Below are 26,007 nucleotides of genomic sequence, written 5' to 3'. Positions count from 1 at the left end.
ACTGTTTAATGGCTGTTGAAGGTTGAATGAGGGTTACTTACAATTTTAGTATGTATTTTGTGCAGATATTGACAAATCTGATGTTCTTTCGGTATGATCACCTCTTGTTGAGGTATTGTTTCTTGGTTCATTGTATTACTTGTTAGGCACCGCCTCCGTGGTCTAGTGGTAGAGCGTCTGCCCGGAGAGCGGAAGGTCCGGGGTTCGATCCCCAGCCGTGTCATACCAAAAGATGGTACTTGTTGTTACCCTGCCTGGCTCTCCACATTAAGGGGCTAAAACAAGGACTGGTCGGCTCGGAGTCAGTATACTGTGTCTGAGTGGGGTATTCATGTTAAACTGCGGCATGGTATCTCAGTGGGCTAGCACTATAAATTGGCATCAGTCCGGACTAGTTAGTACAAGCAGCCACACAAACACACACACGTACATGCACGTCGCTATATAAGTGCAATAATCTTGGACGCGACGTTAAACCCCATTTTACCTCACCTCACCTATTACTTGTTACCGATGTACTGCATTACCGATGCGTAATTTGTGACTACAAAATGGCAGCGACTGACCATTCTGAGTAATAATTACTTTAGCATGTAGAAAATAGGATCTGCATGTACAATCAGTGTCAATCACTATCAAACGCTGTAGCTCCCATTATATTGCAATATAGATAGCTGTTTCTCAATTTATTGCAATACATTGTTTTTGCCAATACACAGCCGCACATAAGTCAGGGTAATTTGTAAAAGAGACAAGGTAGTAAGCTTCAGTTGGCCATCTGTATGTCTGTCTTATCAAACAGTCATCAGGATATGTGGAAAGTATGTGAAATATTGTTCTAATGAAATTGCTTTGTGTCTTATTTGTAAAAGATGAAAATGAAGTTTGAAAATTATTAATATCAGCATGATCAGATGTCCCTTGTTTTCTGAAATCTGGACCCACAATGTTGTTAATAAGATGAAACCCAAATTAACATGTTTTCTGAAGTTTGCAAGGGTCATTGTAGATATTAATTATTTTTATCTTTACAAGTTTTCGTGTTTCCCTTTTCAGACTGGATCTGGTAAAACATACACCATGGGAACAGGATTTGACGTAAACACTGTCCAATCGGAAGTAGGCATAATACCCCGAGCTGTTGATCATCTTTTTCAAGGAATTGAATCAAGACGCAAGGAGGCTTTGGCCAATGATGAACCTCCCCCTGACTTTAGAGTCAATGCACAGTTCATGGAGGTAAGCAGACTAGACAAGCATTTCTCCGGATTTGTCCTATTTTCAAAGTTGTGAATGAGCTCTATGTGCAGTGGACAAGGAACCCGTCAAACAAGTGCTATGTATCTGGACTGCCTCTGTTGTTTTATGGGGGCAGTGGGGTGGCCTAGTGGTTAAAGCGTTCGCTCATCACGCCGAAGACACAAGTTGCATCATACCAAACAATGTTAAACAATGGTACTTGTTACCCTGCCTGGCGCTTTGCATTAAGGGGATAAAACAAGGATTGGTTGGCTTGGAGTCAGTATACTGTGTCTGAGAGGGGTATCCATTGAATTTTGACATGGTATCTTAAGTGGACTAGCACTACAAAACTGGCATTTTTCTGTACTAGTGCAAGCAGCCACACACAACACGCACACTGTAGCACATCACTAAGGGTGCAATAATCGAAGTAAGATCCCAATACACTTTGTCAGTTAGTCATAGTTATAACTCATAGTTGCTGTGACCTAATGTTTTCCTTGCAACAAGTTATTGTCTGTGTAAAACATGAGGTTTGCTCTTGTGGCTCATAGCTATTGCAGAAATGCCTACCATTATGCTTTTGAGCCTAAAGTTATGCTATTGAGCTTGTCCTCTCCATATTGAGATTTTGGACTTTTTTTTTCACAAATTATTTACATGTATAAAATATCATGGAGATCAACTTGTTAATGTACCGGTCATGTGTAGCATTCTACAGGGAACAAATTGCATGTACACTTATATTTTTCGGAACCAGAAACATCTCATTGTCTTTCTGCTATACAGTTAATAATGTATTGTCACATGATAAATTTTTTTGAAAGTGTGGTGCTTTGACCGCATGTTTTGGCAAGAATGCAGGATACTGGACACATTCCGCAAATGATGTTGGCGCCATTTTTTTGTGGCATCGCTAAGATAACAGGGTGAGGAGGGCTCGCTTCCCCCCAAACAACAGCTTGAATTAAATACTTTCGTAAGTAAATGTAATTTTTATTTACCAAAGTTGTACAAAATACAATGTGTTTGTTGAAATGTGGCCCCTATGTATGGGACTCATGAGGTTGTCGAATGCCGTTGCCCTGTTTTTAAAATAGTGATGCTGTCACGTGAGGCTACATTACTAGCATCAGTGCATGTGTTCCCATGCTTCACGTACGTCTTGGCCTAACAAAAATGGCAAAGCAAAATCAGCATCATGGGATGGTACTATTAACATTACTCTTTTTCACATGAAATTTCATTTTTTACCCCCACTGAGACTTTTTCCTTTAAAAGGAAGTATTGTCATCATCCAGATTTGTTCAAGGGCAGCTGCATTCCTGATTGACGGGGAGTTATTTGTGATAAAACACATATATATGTGAATTTTGAGATAAATAGCATAGACAAAAACATTTGACAAAGTAGTCAACTGATGCAAAGCCCATTCATTTCTGCTGTCCCCCAGCCATGATATGGCTGGAATATTGCTTTAAGCAGCGTGAATTTTACCCTACTCTCAATAACAAAAGTTGAACAGCCACACGAAGCCATAACCTTGATATGCTCTAAGGGTTTATTTAGTATGTTGAAGTGTTCTTCGTGGTGTAATTATCTGCATGATTACACTGGTTTTCACAATGGTTTCAGAGGAAAGATTATATTATCTAAGATGACGAAGCACTTTTTAGTATTTTTATTTTATTGAGGTTTTGAAGCAGGCCTCATACCTATGTGAAATTGGAAAATTCATATACCGTTAAGAAGAAAAATGAACCCTTTTTGTTTGTTATCATCAATGTTAGTCAGTATAGATAATGTCATTGTTCCAAATAAGAATGAAAATCTATGGGTTCTTGTCTTGACCCTAAGTTATCCATCCCTAAGACTCGAATACTACAGCAAACAAATCAAGAATCAAGGAACCCACTCCTTGATTTCTAACACTTCATGTATTCTTTTGGCAGGATTATCTCCACATTCATACAGGATATTATTGAAATGATTTTAGTATTATGTGTGATTTTGATTAAATATTTAAACTTGACCTACTTCACAGCTATATGAAATATGGTATATATATATGAGAAGTACTGACTTGAATATTGTATGATTAACTATGGTATGCTGTTGGTTTGGATTTACTGCAAAAAGTATTTTCTAAGATGCCTTGCCTGCCGAACAGCTGTTCAACATCTGTAGCTTTTCAGTATTGAATTGTTGTAAAAGATAAATGATTTACAGCCAATCAATTTATTACTCATCGTAGACAGATGGATGGAGGGATGTTGCCGCAGCAGCTGTCATGTAATCTGTTGACATTTTCACAGGGGTATCATGTACATCCCAACACAAGACTGTGGGATTATACTCACCTGTGGTGAGATGGACACCAGGCTGTGTGAAAGATGAGTGTCAGATACCCGGTTAGGGTCCTGCTGGAATGAGAACACAGTCTGGTGTCTCTTGTTATATTCGGGGCACGGGTGGCCTGCATCACTTCGGGCTTTCCTCCCACATTAAGCTGACACGCGGTGATATAACTGGAATACTGTTAAAAGCGGCGTTAAACACAACTGACTCACTCTTGTTATATTCAGTGATAGTTGGTACATCAGCAGGACTTAGTGACTACCACCACTTTTAACATTAGGTAGATGTCACCGTAGATGACAAGTCCGTACTGGATATTTTTTGCAGATTTGTGAAAATATATGTTAAGTTTTGACTGATCTGCGGGTGTTGCTTGTATTACAATGGGTTTGAACTTCATCCCCTGCACTGATGGAGTCTGTAAGTCACTGACTGATAACTTTAAAAGATTTCTTAAATTGTTTATGGGAAAGTCTACACTGATTTATTTGTAATGTAATATTTTCTAGTCTTTTACAAATCTTCAGAACCGTCAACAAACAGGCCATTTAAACATTTTCCCAACCTTTTGTATGAGGCATGGCTGCAAATTTGCAAAACTCAGTTGCCTTGCCCATTCTTATTGATCCCAGAATGATCATGGGACTATCTATCCTGTGTGTTGTCAACTCAATACTGGATGAAACAATCTTCTAAGATTATCAGTGTGAGCTAGCTGTCGAAGGTATTTACCTTGCAGACATTGATTAAGCTTGGTGATGGAAGTAGTAACTGCAGATCTTGCCATTGTAGTTAATGCTAGTTCGTTCGTAAAGTGCTATAAATTGTTCACACACTACCATACGGACAGCCTTCTCAGAAACATGGAAATTTATCACGTTACAGCACTTATTCGGACAAAATGTTATCCTCAATTATTTTATGGGTCAGATTTAAAAAGATTCATAGTTTGATTTTTAGCTCACCTGACTGAATGTCAAATGAGCTAAATGTCATGCCCTGCTTGCCCCAGCCTCAGCATCAACAGCATCTGTAAAGTTCTCCTCAGAAAAACCACTGGACCAATGAAACTGAAACATCACTTGATTGTTCTCACCAGTGATAACACCTGAATCTGTTCAGGAGATTTGAATCCAATTTTCAATGATTGCCACAAAAAGCTTATTTGTGGCCATTACGCCGTTATTTTTGTTCAAAAGGTGATGAAATATGTGTATATTTGTAGTTTGTAGTGGTGCTCAGTACAGTTTTTTTCCCCATATTTGTTAACCTTGTTTTGACCATGGCGCTTAGACCCATGCTCCTAAGTTCACTCAAAATGTTCTTGAACTGTAAATTTCATCTCAGAAACAACTTGACCAATGAAGCTGAGACTTCACATGCTTGTTCCAATCAATGACGTCCCAATATGTTCAAGAGGTTTGATCAGATTTTCAATATGGTCGCCATGGCGGCCATGTTGAAAAAGCTCTTCTTTTTTTTTGTCATTACTTGAACAAAATATCATGAAATTGGCTATTTGTTTATTTGTCAACACATCAAAGTTTTAAACAATTGAGCTTGTTTTGACCATGGTCTTACATTCTCTCAAAATCATATAAACCTAAGGCTTCTTCCCTTCTGAAGTTGCCTGAAGGAGTTAAACCTTTATGATGACATATATGCTATAGATCATTAGATTTAAATGTTAGTTTTTAGAATTTATTTTGATATCAGTGGTTAAATGGCTTTCTTCGTGGACATAATTGTTGACTACATATTCCAGGTGAGCTACCAGGCTGTGGCACTATTATTTTAGATAGCCGAGATCTTTTCAGTAGAACTTGTCAATACATCTGTTGCAGGAGAGAGTATCCTGAAGATTGTCAGTATAGAATTGATGCAACATGTTGAGGCCTGCATCTGTTGCAGATGCAGCCACTTTCACCAAGTCAATAATTGATAAGGTCACACTTAGGGGATTGTTGCAGGTTTGAAGACAAAATCGGTCTTCCTCTATGGACTTTCTATTTTGGTTTTCTTATGGGGGAATGTCGACATTCAAATACACCTTCCAGTGCAGTGATGACTTAGCATTATACCACTGCCACAGGCTAGTTTGCATGTCATGTGATCGGACTTTTCTTTTGTTTGTAAACATACATGCTAATTCTGAAATTATTGCACTACAGCCTTATTAAATTCTTTGAGTGCACTTCACAGATTGTTTTGCACAATTGTTAAGATATCTTTAGACAGTAGCAACAGTGAGGTGCATGCTAATATATCTCTCTACATCAAAGTGACCGTATCGCTAGGTCTCACTAGGGCTTCAACAGCAGCACGTACAGCCGTACAGCCAATGTAAACAAAGGATAAATACGCAAATGGAAATAGGTTTTTATTTTTTAGGATATTTCCTCAATGAATGCTAACCATTCTGTGACATGTTTATCTAAATGTGTTGACTCATCAAAAATGAAACAGACGAAAAACATTTCACAAATACTACCATATCGCTGGCCCTTGGCAGAGGATGTACTAGGATGGCTACATGGAACTCTGGGTAGGAGAGTGATGCAAATTCTGATGTCATTGAAATTAAAGTTACTATAATGATTGTTTGGGGAAAAAGAATATTGATTGTTCTTTTGAACAAGTAATGAGAACATAAAAAAGGTTTGTTTAAGCTTAAGTCCAGTAAAAATCTGTTCAGTCTAGTTAGCACAGCCAATAGTTCAAGTGTATTGATAAAATGATGTTAGAGCCTTGTTCGGGCTGTAACAGGCTCAAATGGTTTTTTATTTTTGTTTTTTTTAAAGATGTTAGTATTTATGATGTAGCAATAATGACATGTTAATCCTCTTTGTTTATTACAAAAACTCTTTTTTTGATGTTGGTAATTGCAGTGTATGATAGTATGTTCAGTTTTCGATTTTTCATTTAACTATTTCAAACTCAGCACTTAAAGTGTCAGCCTGTTTGATGCGACCTGTGATTTCCCATCATGAGATAGCCTTTAAAGACATCATGATGACGCCTTTAACTGCCCCTCCATGTGTTAAACAAGCTATTGCACTTCCTCTACAACCATCACCTCTCACCACTGAATGCATACTCTCACGTACTTGGAACTGTGAGTAAAACCAGTTTATGTGGCTGTGGAGTTTGTGGTTATTGCCTGAAGCTCATACAGCAGGACGCAACCACGATCCTTATTGAAACAACCAGCGAAAAAATGCTCTTAATCAATGTCCCTGAAATATCTGTGTGTGTGTTTTTGTTAATGTAGTTGTTGACCTTTCCCTGAGCAGGGTCTGGAAATTGGACAGTCAAGACATACACTGGTGGGCTGGTGTAGTCACTTGGGGAGATGTGATATCGTGACTGGAGGGTTACATGAGATAGATGTACTGTTTGGCTGGTGTAGTCACTAGGGGAGATGTGATATCGGGACTGGAGGGTTATATGAGATAGATGTACTGTTTGGCTGGTGTAGTCACTAAGGGAGATGTGATATCGGGACTGGAGGGTTATATGAGATAGATGTACTGTTTGGCTGGTGTAGTCACTAGGGGAGATGTGATATCAGGACTGGGGGGTTACATGAGATAGATGTACTGTTTGGCTGGTGTAGTCACTAAGGGAGATGTGATATCGTGACTGGAGGGTTACATGAGATAGATGTACTGTTTGGCTGGTGTAGTCACTAAGGGAGATGTGATATCGTGACTGGAGGGTTACATGAGATAGATGTACTGTTTGGCTGGTGTAGTCACTAAGGGAGATGTGATATCAGGACTGGAGGGTTGCATAAGATAGATGTACTGTTTGGCTAATGAAGTCACTAGGGGAGATGTGATATCGTGACTGGAGGGTTACATGAGATAGATGTACTGTTTGGCTGGTGTAGTCACTAGGGGAGATGTGATATCGGGACTGGAGGGCTACATGAGATAGATGTACTGTTTGGCTAATGTAGTCACTAGGGGAGATGTGATATCGTGACTGGAGGGTTACATGAGATAGATGTACTGTTTGGCTGGTGTAGTCACTAGGGGAGATGTGATATGTATATGTGAGATAGATAAAGAGATGGTACAAGAACAGGAAAGTATATGAGAGCATGAGAGAAACACACTGGTTCAACCCTGCTATTTGACCTGCAATATTTGTAGTGCCATTTGTGACACAGGGGTCCGGAAACCGTCATATGCGCCGGACATGTCCGATTGGGAATCTCAAATGTCCGGTTTAAAATATTGCTTACCAGACATTTCAAAAAGTATTGTCCGGACATTCTTAAATTTTGACCGGACATAATCCACAGTTAGAACTGAGCAGTTTCTGTCTGCAGTTGCAACACAATTAAGATTATCTACACTGACAAGCTTTGTTTGTTTTGATTGCTGTACCTACATGATAGTCCAATTGGTCAATCACTGTAATAGGCAATAAACTGAGATGACACTGATTAATTGAGGATTAATTACTGAGAGCATCTTGTTAATTTGCGTGAAAGGTGTTTACAACTGTACATAAATACCTTGCATCATCGATGTACCTCATTATCCTCACAATGTTACGATACGTAACCTCAGACAAGAAGCGAAAGCGTGACGACAGCCAGTCGACCGATGCAGATCAGTCGAGCGGATCTGCCAAACCTTCAACATGCTCAAAGTCTAGACGATCATTTTGTAAGTCGTGGCTAACGACTTTCCCTTGGTTGACATACAATGAAGATTTGCAGATTTTATTGTTTTCAGTAGCTAGTCGTATATTGAATCTTGATTGACCGCCATTTTGCTTTCTCGGACGATCGATATCAATTTTTTTTATGATATTATTTGTTATTAATTGTCCGGTGAATTAAACAATTTAAATTGAAACAATTCATAATTCATCATATTATGAATACATAAACTTGTAATGTGTGTCAAAAGTCGTACTAAAATACGCTATTTGAAGGGGGCGTGGCCTTAATGCAAATGTCCGATTGGGATTTTAAATTTTCCGGACCCCTGCATTTAAGACAAAGTGGCTTTGTACAGCTGACGTTGAAGTTAGCAAAATCATTTTAATTGTTTTAAATTTGTTTTATAACCAAGAAAGGTAAAGAGAGTTTCATTTTTGTGTGAACTTTCCCTTTAAGATCTTTTGGGGAAAAAGGAAAAGAAAATGATGCGTAAGTCAGTCTTATTCCTTGCTTTTTGTGGAATTGCAATTTCTGAAGTAATGGATCGATTACATTACTTGCACCGTTCCATTTCCAACAAGTTATCACACATATACTAAACTTTACAGACAGTAATAGCCCTTTGATCCAGGGGAGACTAGTCATGAATATAAGGAAACTCTACTGGAACTCTAGAATTCATTATTGATTGGATTGTAACTCAATGTCGACACCTGTCAAGATTCGGGAGGTGGTAGTTTAGATTGGATAAAGAACTTCAAGGCTACAGCCGCTCCATATTTAAATGTCATCCAAAATATCCTTAATTGAAATGCAGTTCTGTTTCAGATATGTTTATGCGGATTGACAGTGTATTTTCCTGCTGTGGTAAAGGTTAGGTGGTAGCACATGTCATAGGTTGCATGAACAGGTTACCAGTAATAGTTCTCATCCTCAGGCTTATTGCCTTGTAATGACTTCAAATGCCACCCTTGTCATTACACTCAGAAGGCCATCCTATTTGAGACTGGAAAATGGGGATATTTTTTCTCTCACCAGCTCATATATTAGACCTGGAGACGAGAGAAATGCTTTTTGTGTGCACATATCTGTGTAGTGACATGAATATGTTAGAAAATGTATGATATGAGAGTCTGTTGGACTATTTTCATCAAGTTCTTTGTTTCTTTTTGTATGTCTTAGTTAAAATGTAGGTGTATTGATAATCTGAGACCATATTACCTTGTATTGTATTCAGTGAAGTTGGAACAAAGGCAGTGTTTGTTATGTCTTCCATCCATCTTTGAATGCAGAAAAGTATGATGGATATTACAGTAAGGCACAGAACTAGTTTTTTACATTAAGGCATAGAACTAGTTATTGTACAGTAAGGCAAGGGACTAGTTATTGTACAGTAAGGCATGGGACTAGTTATTGTACAGTAAGGCAAGGGACTAGTTATTGTACAGTAAGGCATGGGACTAGTTATTGTACAGTAAGGCAAGGGACTAGTTATTGTACAGTAAGGCATGGGACTAGTTATTGTACAGTAAGGCATGGGACTAGTTATTGTACAGTAAGGCATGGGACTAGTTATTGTACAGTAAGGCAAGGGACAAGTTATTATATAGTAAGGCAAGGGACAAGTTATTGTACAGTAAGGCAAGGGACAAGTTATTGTACAGTAAGGCATGGGACTAGTTTCGGCCTATGGTTTCTGGGGACTCGATGCTCCTTGGCCGATATTATACCGGCCTACGTTGTTGAAAGAGTTAATCCCATGTTTTACTGTACATTAACTAGTCCCATGCCTTGTACAATAACTAGTCCCATGTCTTACTGTACAATAACTAGTTATTTTACAGTAAGGCATGGGATTAATTATGGTACAGTAAGGCATGGGACTAGTTGCATCAACCAAGTCAGCGAGCTGGAAATGAATGAGGGAACACATAATTTTAGACACAGTAAAATGATATGCTGTCATGGGTTCCTGAGCTTTGTCTACACAATATGCGTTGGAAACAATGCATACAAACACATCTCAACATTTGATTCTGACGTGTTGAATTTGTAGGTGCGCTGTTTCAAATATACTGACAGTAACGTTTATTACCTATATTTTTCATTGTTCTCTTATTTATTTCCATAAGTATATGTTTTGTATAGTTTAATAGGATATACAAATGCTCATTAGTAGATTATCTTGACTCAGGTTTATGCAGCCAATCTTTTCCAGCAGGCATCTAAAAGCTTAACTCTGATGATGTTAAAGTGTAACTGGTGATGTAAAACCGTGATGTTTCGAATAGCAATGTTAGGCTCCCAAAGAGACGGAAATGTCAGCACAGAGACTGATTTAGAAAACTTGGCAAGAGTGTGAGTCTAATTGTAGCAGGTTTCTAGCATGTGTGCCATAGCAGACCTGTAGGAAGTGCTTGTATTCTTAATGGTTCTTGCCAAGAGAATTTGTCTTTGATAACATCTCAAGTTAACACCACTGACAAATCGAATCCCATTCATCATGTATTCAATCATGCAGTTTGCTTTTTAGTTGTATTGGTCACGTAAATTTTTGTAATTACCTTATTTTGTCATGTGGTCGAATACTTTTTTTTAACGGCAACTCCGAGATGCACACGACGAAACCATTTAGGAAATTCTGGGTTAGAATTGGTCCCCAACAACTTATGCTGGTTGTTAGAGGTGACTATGAATCAGGTGGTAATGCTTCCCGAAAATCGACCATTGTTGAATTGTGAACACATTTGGACTCTTTGCTTACGAGGGTTCAAAATTCCTTGTATTATAGAGTGGCCATGCCCTCAATTTTGGTATCATTGTGTGAATAGCATATGATCAGTTCCTTGAAACCCAACTAACAGGCAGTCTCACCTGCCGACATATTTGCCTTCATATTTGTGCAAATAACCTGAAGATGAATTAAATTAAGATGGAAACCAAGAATGTCTCAAATAATCCAATCTCATTGAAATCAGACCTTAGTTCTCGCTATCGCTAAAAAAGATCTGAGGACATCCCATTAGGGGTCACGTCAGAACAACGTTTCATCCGACAAATCAGAGCTTTGCTTACTAGATTATTAAAGTGACAGTCGGAATGTGATTTCTAATCATGCAACCTCGAAAATATTAACACGAGGTATTCCAACAATAGTTACGAGTTTAACGATTGAATCTATTCAATCTAGACCTTATATTAGCCATTCCAGAATGTTCTTTTGTACAGGTTATAAATTTGTAAATGAGGATTTGTCAAAATATGTTTCGAAGCGTAGTCGCCAATTTGAAATTAGTGCCGTAAAGCACTAGAAAGCTGCCTTCTGATTGGTCATTCCATTGGTTGGTCAAAGTTTGCGCAAGGTCGGTCTGACGTGACCCGTAATGGGATGTCCTCAGATCCTTGTTTAGTGGTAGCGAGAACTAAGATCTGATTTTAATGAGATTTCAAATAATCACAGTTTTTTAATAGATTTATAGATATTGGACACAATAAAGCACCTTTTTTAATACCTTTCCATATTGATCTCAGTGCTCAGCGATTTTGCTTAGACAAATGGTTTGGGGACATGTTCCTAAGTTTGCCACTTTTTGATATGACATTCTGCTGTATCATTGCCCAACTTGAAAAATATCTTGTTAACTTTTTGGATGGCAAACAGTCAAGTCCTAGAACAGGAACCGAACCGAACCGAACCGAACCGAACCGAACCCTGCAATGCTTCATTCTCATGACCTGGACAAACTGTGGACATCAGAAACGGCTGTAGTGTGTGCATTAGAAATCTTTCACAGTACTGGTCAGTGATTTTTAGATCTGAGGACTTCATATGTATAGTAAGTAATGAATACAGTTCCGTATTAAATCCATTGAGACCTTGGATCAGAGGCTCTTCCCTTGGGTGAATCCTTCTCTGACATTGAGATTTTATTGAAAACTATTTGGGGGGAAACATTGATAAAGCTGAGACTGTTATCTTGTCCAGTTATTCCTACTCATGAACTGCTAATGTCAAATTTACCATCTGCAACAGTTCTTCAGAATTATCAATGCTGGAATGTCCATGACGTCAATTGAGTTACTTATTCTCACATGTTTTTCTAAGCTACCTGAGACTATAGACATATTGACTCGGTGGACCCTGACAGGTGTTGTCCAGACCTCACTTATCTACCCTTGATTGCCAGTCGCCTCTACTCGGACATGTGATTTGTGTTTGCCAACCTCTAGGAATAGCTGCACCTCTGCCGCCTCCTCCTCTACCCGTCTGGTCTCCTCCTCTACAATAACAACACTGAGGAACTGAGCTGGATTCAATCAGAAAACTACGTAACCCGAATGTCAGAGGTCCATGCACCAGTTGGCTTATATAATAGGGCCCCCGCAAAAATAGCTTGTGTATGTTTGTTGTAAAAATGTTAGGAATTAGATGATGTTCAGTGAATGAAAATATCATTATGTGTCTTGATAACATCAGTTGTGTTGGATTTCTAGGCAACTATCTTATGAATGATGCCGGCTGGTACCAGTGTGGGGTTTAGGTTGGATAAGCTTGAATGTCTCCCAGGTTATGTGTGAGAAAGTAAAAACCCCAGGGGACAGAAGGCAGCGGAAAGGGAAGTGGATAGATCTAAGCATGGTTTTACTGTACAGAGCCAGCTCTCCAAGGGTTTATAATCTAAAATGTTACCTCAGAGTCAGGCTTTATCTCCCTATTTAACCACAAACTGATCAGAGAATGAATTCTCCTCCATGAAAAAGTAGAAAGCAGCTTTCATCTATGTCATGAACTTTTATGTATAAAAGCTTCTTTATTGTTTGTAATGACGGTTCTGGGCCCCATTCCTCAAAGCGATCTTAGCGTGGCGATGATCGTAAGCCTATGTTAAAGTATGGGACTTAGAATCACCTTAGTGCTAAGATCACTTTGAGGAACGGGGCCCAGGGCTACTTCATGCCTCTTTCATCAGGTGAATGTATAGGTGAAAAGTTACAAACAATAACAGTTGTTATCTGTGAAAGTTTCATGTCGCCAAGGCTACTTCATCTTGTTAATAATTCTCCCGATGAAGGGGCAAGAAGTAGCCCTTACACGTTGTTACAAACAATAAAGTTTCCCACTAAAGTTTCATATGTTCATGTTCTTACAACTGCTATATACCGTTCAAGCCAGATAACATGGTGTTGTCTTTCTTGTATGGAATACGATGAGTGACAGGAAACCATGTGCTGAATGTCACATTGCTCTACAATACACAAGTAGTCCAATGTTTGAGAAAAGTGATATATTGCCAAATGGATTGTGAGTCATAGAATCTAAATTAAGCATTATATGTAATTATGGCCTCAGGTGTTGAACAGAGTCGGAAGATAACATATTTTTAAGTATCATCAAGGATATAGATCTAATCATGCTACTTTGGGCATCGTCCTTATACAAATTTTGTAGTTTCATTCAAGACATTTGCGAGGTAAAGGTTTTTTAATTAATGTCTATGAATCCTTGGTAAACAGTTAAGTGCAAGTAAAGCAAGTTCATTGACATTCTCTCCTGCAAAGTAACAATGGGCAGAGACTACCAGAGATTGCAGGAAACATATCTTGCATTCCTGTTGAAGCGTGTGTGTTTGAACAGCAACGTAACTGAAACTACCTGTCCATGGGGGAAACCTGCTACAGTGATACCAACGGTAGCAGTTGATATAACATCCGAGGTGTAATATGTCAAATTGCATGAAGTAGAAGTTAGATAATTGAGTCTTCTATCCCGTCTTCGTGTATAGAGATTGTTGACTTGAAGTGTGCACACTGTTTACTGGGGTAACATGATCCCCGTCACTTGAGGGTGAGAATAGCGCCTTGAAGACAGTTTCCTCACCTGAGCGACAGCTATGATCACTTTCACTGCCGATCAGTACAGGGAAACACAACTGTTATGCCTGAAGGAGTAAGACCCACCAGGAATAACAAATCACCTCCTGTTCGCTTTGATGTATTAATGAGATGGCACATGCCTGCCACGTTTGTTTACATTTGGTAACCCACGGAAATGTTGGCGAGTTGAGAGAGAGAGAGCAAGTCGTTTGCCTTGTTCAGTGCGTTCTGTTTCACACGTGGTTGAGATAAGGAGAAATATGCACGTTAGATTTACTGTTTGATTTAGTTGTTGTGCAGTGAACAATGTGTATTTGAAGTGTGCGCTGAGAGAAGTTGCATTACAGATAACTGGTCAGGTCTGGCTGAAGAAAAGGGGTTTTGTTCTGTTATCTAATAAATCTCTTTGCTATACAGCAAGTTGTGTAGTTTATGGTTTAAAACTCTCGGTGCTGCATTCATAAACATTCTCCAAATGATGCATTATAGATAGTAGCTGGGGAAAAGTTGTAAATGGTAATCAGTGTTTTTATTAACATTGAATAAAAGAACTCTGAACCATGAATACCATATTCACCGTAAAAAGCACCCTGATCCAATAAGCACCCCTTGACCAATTTCTAGATCAACATGTGGGTAATATTAATAGGGCCTGCTACTGAAAGTCTACATGAAAGTCTGTGTTCTCTAGTGAATATTACAGACTTTTTATACAGAGAACTGCCGTGCAGAACATCCATATATAATTGTGTAATAGTTAATTTTTGAAGTGTTAGTTTGACCTAAGTTTGTTCACTACTAATTTGTTGTGTATAGTTTTCATATTTCAATATTCTAGGCACCCGGGGTGCTAACTAAGGTGAATATTGTATAAAGAGTTCTGACAGTGTATGGTCTGTATGTTTGTCATTTGTTGACTAAGTGAAACTCATGTTCTACTTAAGTAAGTTGATATCATTGGTATTATATTATTCTGTATAATGAAAAAATATATATACACAATGTTAACACCATTTATGATTGAAAATATGACTTCTAGAACTGTTTTTATGACACTCAGCGTTATCATGCCTTAATAAAATACTTCAAAACTTCAGATAATCTGAAATGTGATGGCAATAATCAGAGCAGTTGATCTAATTCTATATACAAAAATATTTTATTCATCAATAACAATTCTGAGCATTATCTCTGAAACATTGTTTGTGGCTAGCTGAAAACCATATCTTAAAGAGATTCCATCTCCCGAATGCATGTACATGTTGGACAAAATGGACGAATTATTACATGTCTGCCTAACCCACATCCACTCCTTGCAATTCTGAATGATCCTGCTGTATAAAATACAGATCCAGAACTTTGATGTATTTATGCATGTGGCCTCTTGAATTTGATCTTGTCAATTTCTTAAAAAATGAAAATGCTGAAATGTCTGTGGTACCTCCCCTGCTTATTCAAGTAGACAAATAGTGTTAAATCAATATCCCTTATGAGACTTGTTTCAATGTCTGTATGTTTGTTTTTCTGTTTCAGTTGTACAATGAGGAAATCCTGGATTTACTTGACACAACAAGGGACCCAGAATCAAGGGTAAATACTATCTTTCAGCATGGATTCATACCTGATAAAGTAAATTTATATATTACCATTTGTTATCACTGCAAGGGTAGATGTCTTAGTTAAAAATCCATCCAGTACACACTTGATTTCCAAATACTACTTGTGTAATAGTAATACACTTTTTGGGAGTACTTGTTCTCAGATCATGTCTTTTAATGACTCGCAGACCTGTGACAATGTTGGTCCTTGTTCTGTTACAGTGTTAGCGACCATGAACTCTCTCGGTCTTGAACTGAAATGTGGTTCCTCTGTCTTGCCAAACTTGTTTGCACTCATTATGTTAACAGTTGGCAAAAAGTAAAGCTTTGTGATATTCATTTAACTTAAACTTGAATACATGACACTTTTTATAGATAACAACTTTTTTGATTCTTCATCACGATGTTTCAGAGCTACTTCTTGCTCTTTCATTTCACCTGAAGATGTATTTGTGTTCTTCCAACTTATATATGCCTGTCAAGACTTATCAAACATGACTAGTAAAAGGAAGAAACATGTCTGTACTCAAAATGAAAAAATGCTGCATAGATAAGTTGACATCCTTTTTGTGAAGAGGATTGTAACAATAACTTAAAAAAGAGAATCCAAAGTTGATCTTCTCTATGATTTTATAACTGTTGTTTATAGATATGATCATAAGGCGAGTGTATAGTCATATATCATAAATCACAACTGTATTGTAATAATTGTATTTCTGGAGTCTTTGGTGAGCTTTATGCAAATCCTTTTCTTTCTGATATATCATGTTTACAAAACAGAAGCACACGACAAAGGTAATAATCTATTTATAATTTAATGTCATTCTATGATAATCAAAGTTAATCACATATTGCTATATAGTAACTTTAGAAACCGAGTAGGAATATTAAGCCTGAGTAAACAGCCCTTTTTATTATTTTGTGACAAATGATTGCCTCCATGACTGTTTCATAAGCACTGGATCCGTTAAGATCTGGCTTAGAATAGGTCTTCAGCAACCCATGCTTGCCGTAAAAGACGACTGTGCTTGTCATAAGTTGTGACTAACGGGATTGGGTGGTCAGACTCGCTGACTTGATTGATACATGTCATCGCATCAGGGATTGCGTGGATCGATACTCATGACATCAATCTCTGGATTGTTTGGTCCAGTCTCGACTGTTCACAGACTGCCATCATATAGCTGGAGTATTGCTGAATGCGGCGTTACACAACAAACAAACGAATCCATAAGCACCGACACATCAGGGAACCACAATCTAATTATTTATGGAATGTTATGCAATACTGAGTATGTAAACCTCACATCTATGTACAGGGCTACTAAACATAGTTTCTGCTAAGAGCCCTCATTTACATGTTTTACATGTCGCATCGATAAATGACCCATTCCATGATGAAAGGCATTATTTCTATGTTATGTCGTTTAACTTCTGTCACTGTTGACTTCAGGGCCGCAAGTCTCACATCAAGATCCACGAGGATGCAGCTGGAGGAATCTACGTTGTTGGGGTCACAACTCGCACTGTCGTGTCGCTAGAAGATGTAAGTCTCCTGTAGGAATGCTGGGTTATAATTGGTGCCCATGAACTATGCCTTTCATGCGATGCATCTTTATGGATTGTGTGGTCAGGCTTGTTGACTTAGTTGAGAGCATGTCAGCGTACATGTTGATTGTTGCTCCTAATATCAACCACTGGTTTGTCTGGCCCAATCTTCATAATTTACAGGCCGGTGCCATGTAGCAGGAATATTGCTCAGTAAAACAAAGCAAATAGCAAGTCTGTCTTACATACAGGAGACAAGGTGCTACCGTGTTTCGGAAACAAGTGAAGGTGACACTTCAGTATTCTCAATGTCAAAACTGTCCTTTTAGCCGAGTTTGATCCTTATTTTGACTGCCCTTTGATAAATTTGTTTTTATATTGTTTAATGCCGTCCTCAGCAATATTCCAGATGTTTGAAGGCGGGCTGTAAATTATCGAGTCTGGACCAGACTTTCCAGTGATTGATATCATGAGCATCGATCCATGCAATTGGGACACAATGACATGCATCACCCATGTCAGCGCGCCTGACCACCCGATCCCGTTAGTCGCCTCAAACGACTTTGATAAATGAACAGATGTGCCTCTCATTTGGTCCGATTCAATCATACACAACAGGCTGATGGATATCAAAGTCTAAAGGACCTTTCAAATTAGTTTTTGTATTGAACATTGAATGAACTTGCGAACAACAACATTGATTGCCTCTGCTTGGGGATTACAGTGGGCCTCGTTATTTCTTATGTGGACAATGTAAAAAAGATGTAGCAGATGGTTTTTTTTAGACAAATTCACTTATAGAAGTTTTTTCGGTACATATGGGACAGGAACTGTTTTGTGAATCAGTAAGTAGACTTGCAGCACAGGACAGGTAAGGTCACAGTCTTGGTGTCTGTCACATTGCTGGAAACACTCCACAGAGATGGTGTATTCATGTTTGCCTTGGGGATATGTGTGTAACATTAATGAGACCCATTGCCTGAGGAGAGGGGTGAGTTGACAGTGTTGTGGAAGTGACTGTACCTTCAAGTCATAGTACAGTCTCAGTTCCATTGATCGATTTGTTCCCATTCTACATGTACTCAGATAGAAGGACACACATACACATCTGCTTGGTTTCATTTAAATACTCTGGTGGCTGATGCAGGCCAGTCTCTAGTGCTACTGGAATGCTGCCAGCATAATGATGTACAATTGTGATCACCCATTTCTTGTAAGGTTACTGAGAGAAATGAACTATGAGACTAGCTACTAATCAGTACTGATCAGACATCAGGAGTTGAGCCCTGTAATTAGCCAGCCCCTATCTTATGCAGATGAGCTGCTTTGATACTCGTTTTGGCGTTCAGTGAAGGTCATCTGCCTTTGTGTCTCTTGCTGCAATATGTCTTCAAAATTGCTGATTATGACCTAAGAGCTATTTATCCATGCAGTCCCAGCCATAAGTACTGCTATCTTACTCATGAAACAAAAATTCTATGTTATTGATTATCTGATATATCACTGAGACGAGAGGAACACTCAGGGGCTACTTTGGTACTTGGTGGTGGAACTGGAATTAATTTTCTGGCACTCTTCCATTTTTCTGGCTGTACAGTTAGACCTATGTAGACTTTGACTGCCATTGAGCCATATTGAGTGTTTTTGAGACGGAACTGCAACGACCATGCACCATCCCTACACTCATCTGAATCCCAAATACACACTCAATCCTGTGTGGATGTTCCTGATCAGATATTGGCAGCAACTTAACATGTTGTGTTTTGGAGAATCAATAGGATTTGATTGCTTTGATATTGATATGAGTGAATTTGACTCGGCGACACCGATTCTTGGTGAACGATGCTTAATGCTTTGAAATATGATTATGAGGTTTTTTGTTTCATTTGAAAAGTTGGTGGAAAATTACTGAACTGCCATCAATTGCTATTTTGTAAGTGGTGAAATTAATAGCTATTTGGCAATGGCTGATCAGTTTCAGCATCAGATATGCTTTTGAAATCAGCAGGTCATTGTGACTTCTTGGCAATTCATTATATTGCATGTCAAATACAAGATGGAATTGTGGTTCAAATCCTGCATTAGATTGATTCTTGCACACACAGTCTGGACATCAACTGAATTGATCCAATATAAATTGAATGGCTATTTTCCCAAATTTACTTGATATTCTGAGTTTTCCCTATTCTCAATACTCAACAGGTCATAATTTATTTTATCTCCAACAGGGTTAGTAATAACAGTTCATAAAAATGGTATGTGCCCAAGGGCAAATATCACTTTATGTACACCAGTGTATTGTTTATGTCATCCGGATGTCATTGTTGACGCCATTCAAATCTTATTTGTGATGTAAGGTCTGAATGACGTCACACTTGAAATGACATCATAGCTGAACCATTGTTGACAGATGTGGTTTTCTATGACAACGGTTGTGATCAGTGCGTTTTTCTAAAAGGGAGCTGAAAAGGAGTAATAAATAATGGGTAATAAAGAAATGATTACACTTGCATGTGTGTGTCATCCTGACTTGAAGAAACTCATGTAAGAATTCATGTATGACGCTCACTCTCACTCAGGGGAAATACAAGAATTCTGACACTCATTTTGAACATCAGTATGACACATGGGAGTGTAGTGATCTCTATATATTGAAGGTCACATGCAAGATATTTTTGGTCCAAGTGTTTCATGAGGTTGATTCTTGCACACATATTCTGGACATCAACTACACTGAAATGTAGAAGCTTGGGCTACAATGCCATAGTATTGGGCTGATAAAAATAAAGTCGTGTCTTATGAAAAGAGTTTATTTTGGAGCCATTGCTTGTCACCTTGCATCAAAAGATGCCACCGTTTAGGAAAAGCGATTGTGTATGGCTTCAGGTAATCATTAGGCTGTCATAGTCAGACCCTGGTACAAATACATCCAATTCAGCCCTTGCAAGTCTATAATGTTTGGCAAGTCTAGATTACTACAGTATCAATGAAGAAAGTCTCTAGACTCCTTTTTATTATATTTGTTATTAAAATATAAAAAAAATTCGATAAGATTTGTTCATTTCAAAGACTAGATGTTAGTTTAGGTAATCATGGAAATGTCACCTTATACCACAATTCAAAATTCTGATTGTAATCAACTAATTATGGTCCACATTAATAATGTTTTTATGGGGATACTGGAAGAGGTGGATGGAATGAGTTAGCACATGCTGAACATAATGCTGTGTGATTAAAGTCAATCAACAATGTAACTAACATTGTAATGGAACAGACTTGTTGCAATAATAGATCACATGCACACTTTCATTTTACAAGTCGAGAAGGGGATGCCTTATGATGAGCAAGAGAATTAATTCAATTCTGCAATGCAAAATTTTGTTCAAGTCTGGATAAACTTTCTTTTGTTTGCCTACAGACTATGAAGTGTCTCAACATTGGTGCCCTGTCTAGAGCCACGGCCAGCACTAACATGAATGTCCAGTCATCACGCTCCCACGCCATCTTCACTTTGCACATCAAGCAGCACAGAATGGTCAAGGAGGAGGTAACCTTGTCATATTATTATCATCTAAATAAATTCTTGTAAATTCTTGTGAGAGATGAAGCACCGGTGATCCAGTGGTACTAAGACTCGCTGTTTTGTTTGTATTTTCCTTAGTTATGTCAAGATCTGCTGATTGTGGGTTTGAATTCCAGAGTTGTGCCATTATATTCTTAGTCTGTCAACACCTTACTTATTGGTTCAGCAAAGTGCTAAATGTCTACAATGACTGCCATTATAAGCATATCCATCAAATTTAGTAGGCACGTGATATGACTTTTAAATGCCAACTCGCGATTTTACTTTTGCCTAGTGGTAAAATTCTGCGGCCATCCGCTGTGATGCTTCTCCTTCACGAAAGTACATAATTTCTTATGATAGATCAGAAGCATGGAAATGCTTTGAAAATGTATTAATTTTATTTATGGTATCAATTCTTTGTACTCGTATGTAATACTACTATGTCCAAGGTCATGGACTAACCTTTGTGTTGCTGTAACGGAAAATCTGATTGATTTCAGCCCCTGCTGGATGAGGGCAAGGACACAGACTCCACACAGTCCATCAATGAGTTCGAGACCCTGACAGCCAAGTTCCACTTTGTTGATCTGGCCGGGTCAGAGAGGTTGAAGCGAACTGGCGCTACAGGGGAGAGAGCCAAGGAAGGCATATCCATCAACTGTGGCCTGGTAGGGAGGAGTTCTGGTCGGCAGATAACTCATTATGCTTCTGTGTGTTGGTATGGATAGATAACTGATAGGTGTGTCTTCTGGAATTTCAGGGGCGGTGGGGTAGCCTAGTGGTTTAAGCGTTAGCTCGTCACGCCGAAGTGCCGGGTTCGATTCCCGACATGGGTACAATGTGTGAAGCCCATTTCTGGTGTCCTCCGCCGTGATATTGCTGGAATATTGCATAAAGCGGCGTAAAACCATTTTCACTCACCCTGGGACTGTAGGGATCTTGGGGTAGAATAACCTCTGTATCATAGGTGACTTAATAGATCAGGTTCGATGCATATCATTGAATCCTAATTGCCTGGGATGTTGCTCCTATTATCAACCAGTGGTTTTTCTGGTCCGTATTTGGTTATTTACAGGCCACAGTGGTACAGCTGGGCTATTGCTGACTACTGAGTTAATGAAGCAGCCTTCATTCACTTTATTCAGTACTTGGCATACAATAACTGAGACTAGCTCAGATATATGATTCTTTGCTGCTCCCAAAATAGTGTATTCAGTCGGTATGTCCTTTGCCATATTTTGTATACTTCAAGGTTATAAGCGTGAGTATTTGTTAGAGGATATGAATCCTGCAGTTACCTGGTGATGGTTGATGTATATTGTACATCAGTAATAGTGCAGTTGGTTTTCTCCACTGGTGGCACAGGATACACACAAAATTTTCGAACACCTGGTATCACTTCTATTTGATCTGCTTCTTTTGCAGAGGTTTGATATGATTACGGAATGAATTTGTCACTATATTTCCTCCGAGAAAATGCAATGAATGGTGACACGGTCACAAAAGTTATCACTATATTCCTCTATGAATAATTATCAACAAATGTTGGGAAAACATGCAGTCTTCATTATTGTTGTTTTAAAGTACTATGTGGATATTCAGTAATCTTGCACAGACTGTTCCATTTTCAGCTGGCGTTAGGTAATGTGATATCAGCATTAGGAGACAAGTTAAAGAAAGGTTCACATGTTCCCTACCGGGACTCAAAGCTGACAAGACTGTTACAAGACTCGCTTGGTGGTAACAGGTGAGAATAACTTTCAGACCATGTTGCGCAAAGTAAACACAAAGTTTGACGATTTTCTCCTCAAACTCAGCTGAATTTCATTCGATATTTCATTTTCCCAAGTTCCCTTTTAATAAAATTTATCAAAACCCAAGTTGAGATTGAGCGCATGTCATACTTGTATAGTTAGCAACTAAGTTCCCAACGCTCCATCGCCATTATAGTTTTTTGTTTTAGAACTTAATCAGCTATTCTTTCCTTTCCATTCAGTCGCACTCTGATGATTGCTTGTATTTCTCCGTCTGACCGTGATTTCATGGAGACTCTCAACACACTGAAGTATGCTAACCGTGCCAAGAACATCAAGAACAAGGTGATCGCCAACCAGGACAAGGCCAGCAAACAGATGGCCGCTCTGCGGGCAGAGATAGCCATGCTACAGCAGGAACTTGTCGACTACAAAGCGGTATGCAGATATTTAATATAGTACCCTGGAATGTTAGTTAGCATCTTGCTGTCTGTACATTTACAATGATTGTGGCAGGGCAGAGTGTTTTTGAGGCTGTTGGTGTGGAGGGCAACATGTACCATGAGTAATGCTGGGCAGGTTGTTGTTGAGAGTGACATGTACCATAATTGTGGCAGGGCAGAGTGTTGTTGAGGCTGACAGTGTGGAGAGTGACATGTACCATGATTGTGGCAGGGCAGAGTGTTGTTGAGGCTGACAGTGTGGAGAGTGACATGTACCATAATTGTGGCAGGGCAGAGTGTTATTGAGGCTGACAGTGTGGAGGGTGACATGTACCATAATTGTGGCAGGGCAGAGTGTTATTGAGGCTGACAGTGTGGAGAGTGACATGTACCATAATTGTGGCAGGGCAGAGTGTTATTGAGGCTGACAGTGTGGAGAGTGACATGTACCATAATTGTGGCAGGGCAGAGTGTTGTTGAGGCTGACAGTGTGGAGAGTGACATGTACCATAATTGTGGCAGAGCAGAGTGTTATTGAGGCTGACAGTGTAGAGAGTGACATGTACCATGATTGTGGCAGGGCAGAGTGTTGTTGATGCTGACGGTGACATGTACCATGATTGTGGAAGGGCAGGTTGTTGTTGATATTGATGGTGACATGTACCATGATTGTGACAGGGCAGGTTGTTGTTCAGGCTGACAGTGACATGTACCATTATTGTGGCAGGTCAGGTTGATGTTGACGGTGACATGTACCATGATTGTGGCAGGGCAGGTTGTTGTTGATGCTGACAGTGTGGAGAGTGACATGTACCATGATTGTGGCAGGGCAGGTTGTTGTTGATGCTGAAGGTGACATGTACTATGATTGTGGCAGGGCAGGTTGTTGTTGATGTTGATGATGACATGTACCATGATTGTGACAGGGCAGGTTGTTGTTGATGCTGACAGTGACATGTACCATGATTGTGGCAGGTCAGGTTGATGTTGATGCTGACAGTGTGGAGGGTGACATGTACCATGATTGTGACAGGGCAGGTTGTTGTTGATGCTGACAGTGACATGTACCATGATTGTGGCAGGTCAGGTTGATGTTGATGCTGACAGTGTGGAGGGTGACATGTACCATGATTGTGGCAGGGCAGGTTGTTGTTGATGCTGACAGTGTGGAGGGTGACATGTACCATGATTGTGGCAGGGCAGGTTGTTGTTGATGCTGACGGTGTGGAGAGTGACATGTACCATAATTGTGGCAGGAAAGGGTGTTGTTGATGCTGACAGTGTGGAGGGTGACATGTACCATGATTGTGGCAGGGCAGGTTGTTGTTGATGCTGACAGTGTGGAGGGTGACATGTACCATGATTGTGGCAGGGCAGGTTGTTGTTGATGCAGACAGTGTGGAGGGTGACATGTACCATGATTGTGGCAGGAAAGGGTGTTGTTGATGCTGACGGTGTGGAGGGTGACATGTACCATGATTGTGGCAGGAAAGGGTGTTGTTGATGCTGACAGTGTGGAGGGTGACATGTACCATGATTGTGGCAGGAAAGGGTGTTGTTGATGCTGACAGTGTGGAGGGTGACATGTACCATGATTGTGGCAGGAAAGGGTGTTGTTGATGCTGACAGCGTGGAGGGTGACATGTACCATGATTGTGGCAGGGCAGGTTGTTGTTGATGCTGACAGTGTGGAGGGTGACATGTACCATGATTGTGGCAGGGCAGGTTGTTGTTGATGCTGACGGTGTGGAGGGTGACATGTACCATGATTGTGGCAGGAAAGGGTGTTGTTGATGCTGACAGTGTGGAGGGTGACATGTACCATGATTGTGGCAGGGCAGGTTGTTGTTGATGCTGACGGTGTGGAGGGTGACATGTACCATGATTGTGGCAGGGCAGGGTGTTGTTGATGCTGACAGTGTGGAGGGTGACATGTACCATGATTGTGGCAGGGCAGGTTGTTGTTGATGCTGACAGTGTGGAGAGTGACATGTACCATGATTGTGGCAGGAAAGGGTGTTGTTGATGCTGACGGTGTGGAGGGTGACATGTACTATGATTGTTGCAGGGCAAGCTTGTTGTTACTGATGGTGTGGCGAGCATGAGTGACATGCACCATGAGAACAACATGCTGCTGATGGAGAACGACAAGCTGCGTCAGAGAGTGAAGGCTCTGAATGACACAGTGGAGACACTGAAGGCTAGGAACTCTCAATTACTGGCAGAGAAAGCTGTTCTTTCTGTTACAGGTGCTAATGGTATGTTTACCCACTTCTGGAACAGTTTTATGCTTTTAACAATAATACCCTAACGTTATTTTGACTGTCAAAAGTTATTGAGGTGTTTTTTTAAAACAGGTGTTAATAGACATGTTCGCTGTACAGAAATCCACCTTGACAAATTTTGAATCCAAGGGTCTCCCCGATCGGAGTCATTGTGTTTGACATACCCTTATAACTTTGTTAATCCCAACTCTGTCACTTTAGACCTGTGAAAATCCGGGGTAGAGAAGGCCTTCATCAACCCATGCTTGCCGTAAAAGGCGACTATGCTTGTCGTAAGAGGCAACTAACGGGATCGGGTGGTCAGGCTCGCCGACTTGGTTGATGCATGTCATTGTATCCCAATTGCATGGATCGATACTCATGATATCATGGTCCAGACACGATTATTTACAGACCGCCGTCATATAGATGGAATATTGTTGAGTGCGGCATTAAACAACAAACAATCAAATCAAATCTGTCTCTTTAATAGAAATAGATAATTTTATCTTTTTCTATTTTGATGCAGCTGGAAGTTAGGAAGAAAATGATTTCTAATGCTTTAAACTTGCACAGTATCGTGCAGCAAGGTCAGAGTTGATGACACAAGTTAAAGACAAAATCCAGACGTTTTTCTATTGCTCTCTGCATGTACCATTTCTGGTCAATGTTGATGGCACTGG

The 26,007-nt window shown here is 39.6% G+C and overlaps 1 protein-coding gene across 5 annotated transcripts in view; it reads left to right on the top strand.

Annotated features, from left to right (window-relative positions):
• Window positions 1–26,007, top strand: part of LOC139462404 (kinesin-like protein KIF21A) — a 114,457-nt gene that overhangs the window by 31,394 nt on the left and 57,056 nt on the right. For all 5 annotated transcript variants that reach the window (XM_071244100.1, XM_071244099.1, XM_071244097.1 and 2 more), the window contains exons 4-11: window positions 1,057–1,239; window positions 15,686–15,742; window positions 17,204–17,296; window positions 20,717–20,845; window positions 21,364–21,531; window positions 22,495–22,610; window positions 22,860–23,055; window positions 25,129–25,318. In XM_071244100.1, the coding sequence (XP_071100201.1) occupies window positions 1,057–1,239; window positions 15,686–15,742; window positions 17,204–17,296; window positions 20,717–20,845; window positions 21,364–21,531; window positions 22,495–22,610; window positions 22,860–23,055; window positions 25,129–25,318 (1,132 nt within the window). The remainder of the gene's footprint in view (window positions 1–1,056; window positions 1,240–15,685; window positions 15,743–17,203; window positions 17,297–20,716; window positions 20,846–21,363; window positions 21,532–22,494; window positions 22,611–22,859; window positions 23,056–25,128; window positions 25,319–26,007) is intronic.

The sequence above is a fragment of the Haliotis cracherodii genome, unplaced genomic scaffold (assembly GCF_022045235.1).
Source record: "Haliotis cracherodii isolate W230 unplaced genomic scaffold, xgHalCrac1.p SCAF_15, whole genome shotgun sequence".
NCBI classification, from domain to species: Eukaryota; Metazoa; Mollusca; class Gastropoda; order Lepetellida; family Haliotidae; genus Haliotis; species Haliotis cracherodii.
Note: the sequence above shows the minus strand (reverse complement) of the source record. Positions and strands in the feature narration are given on the sequence as shown.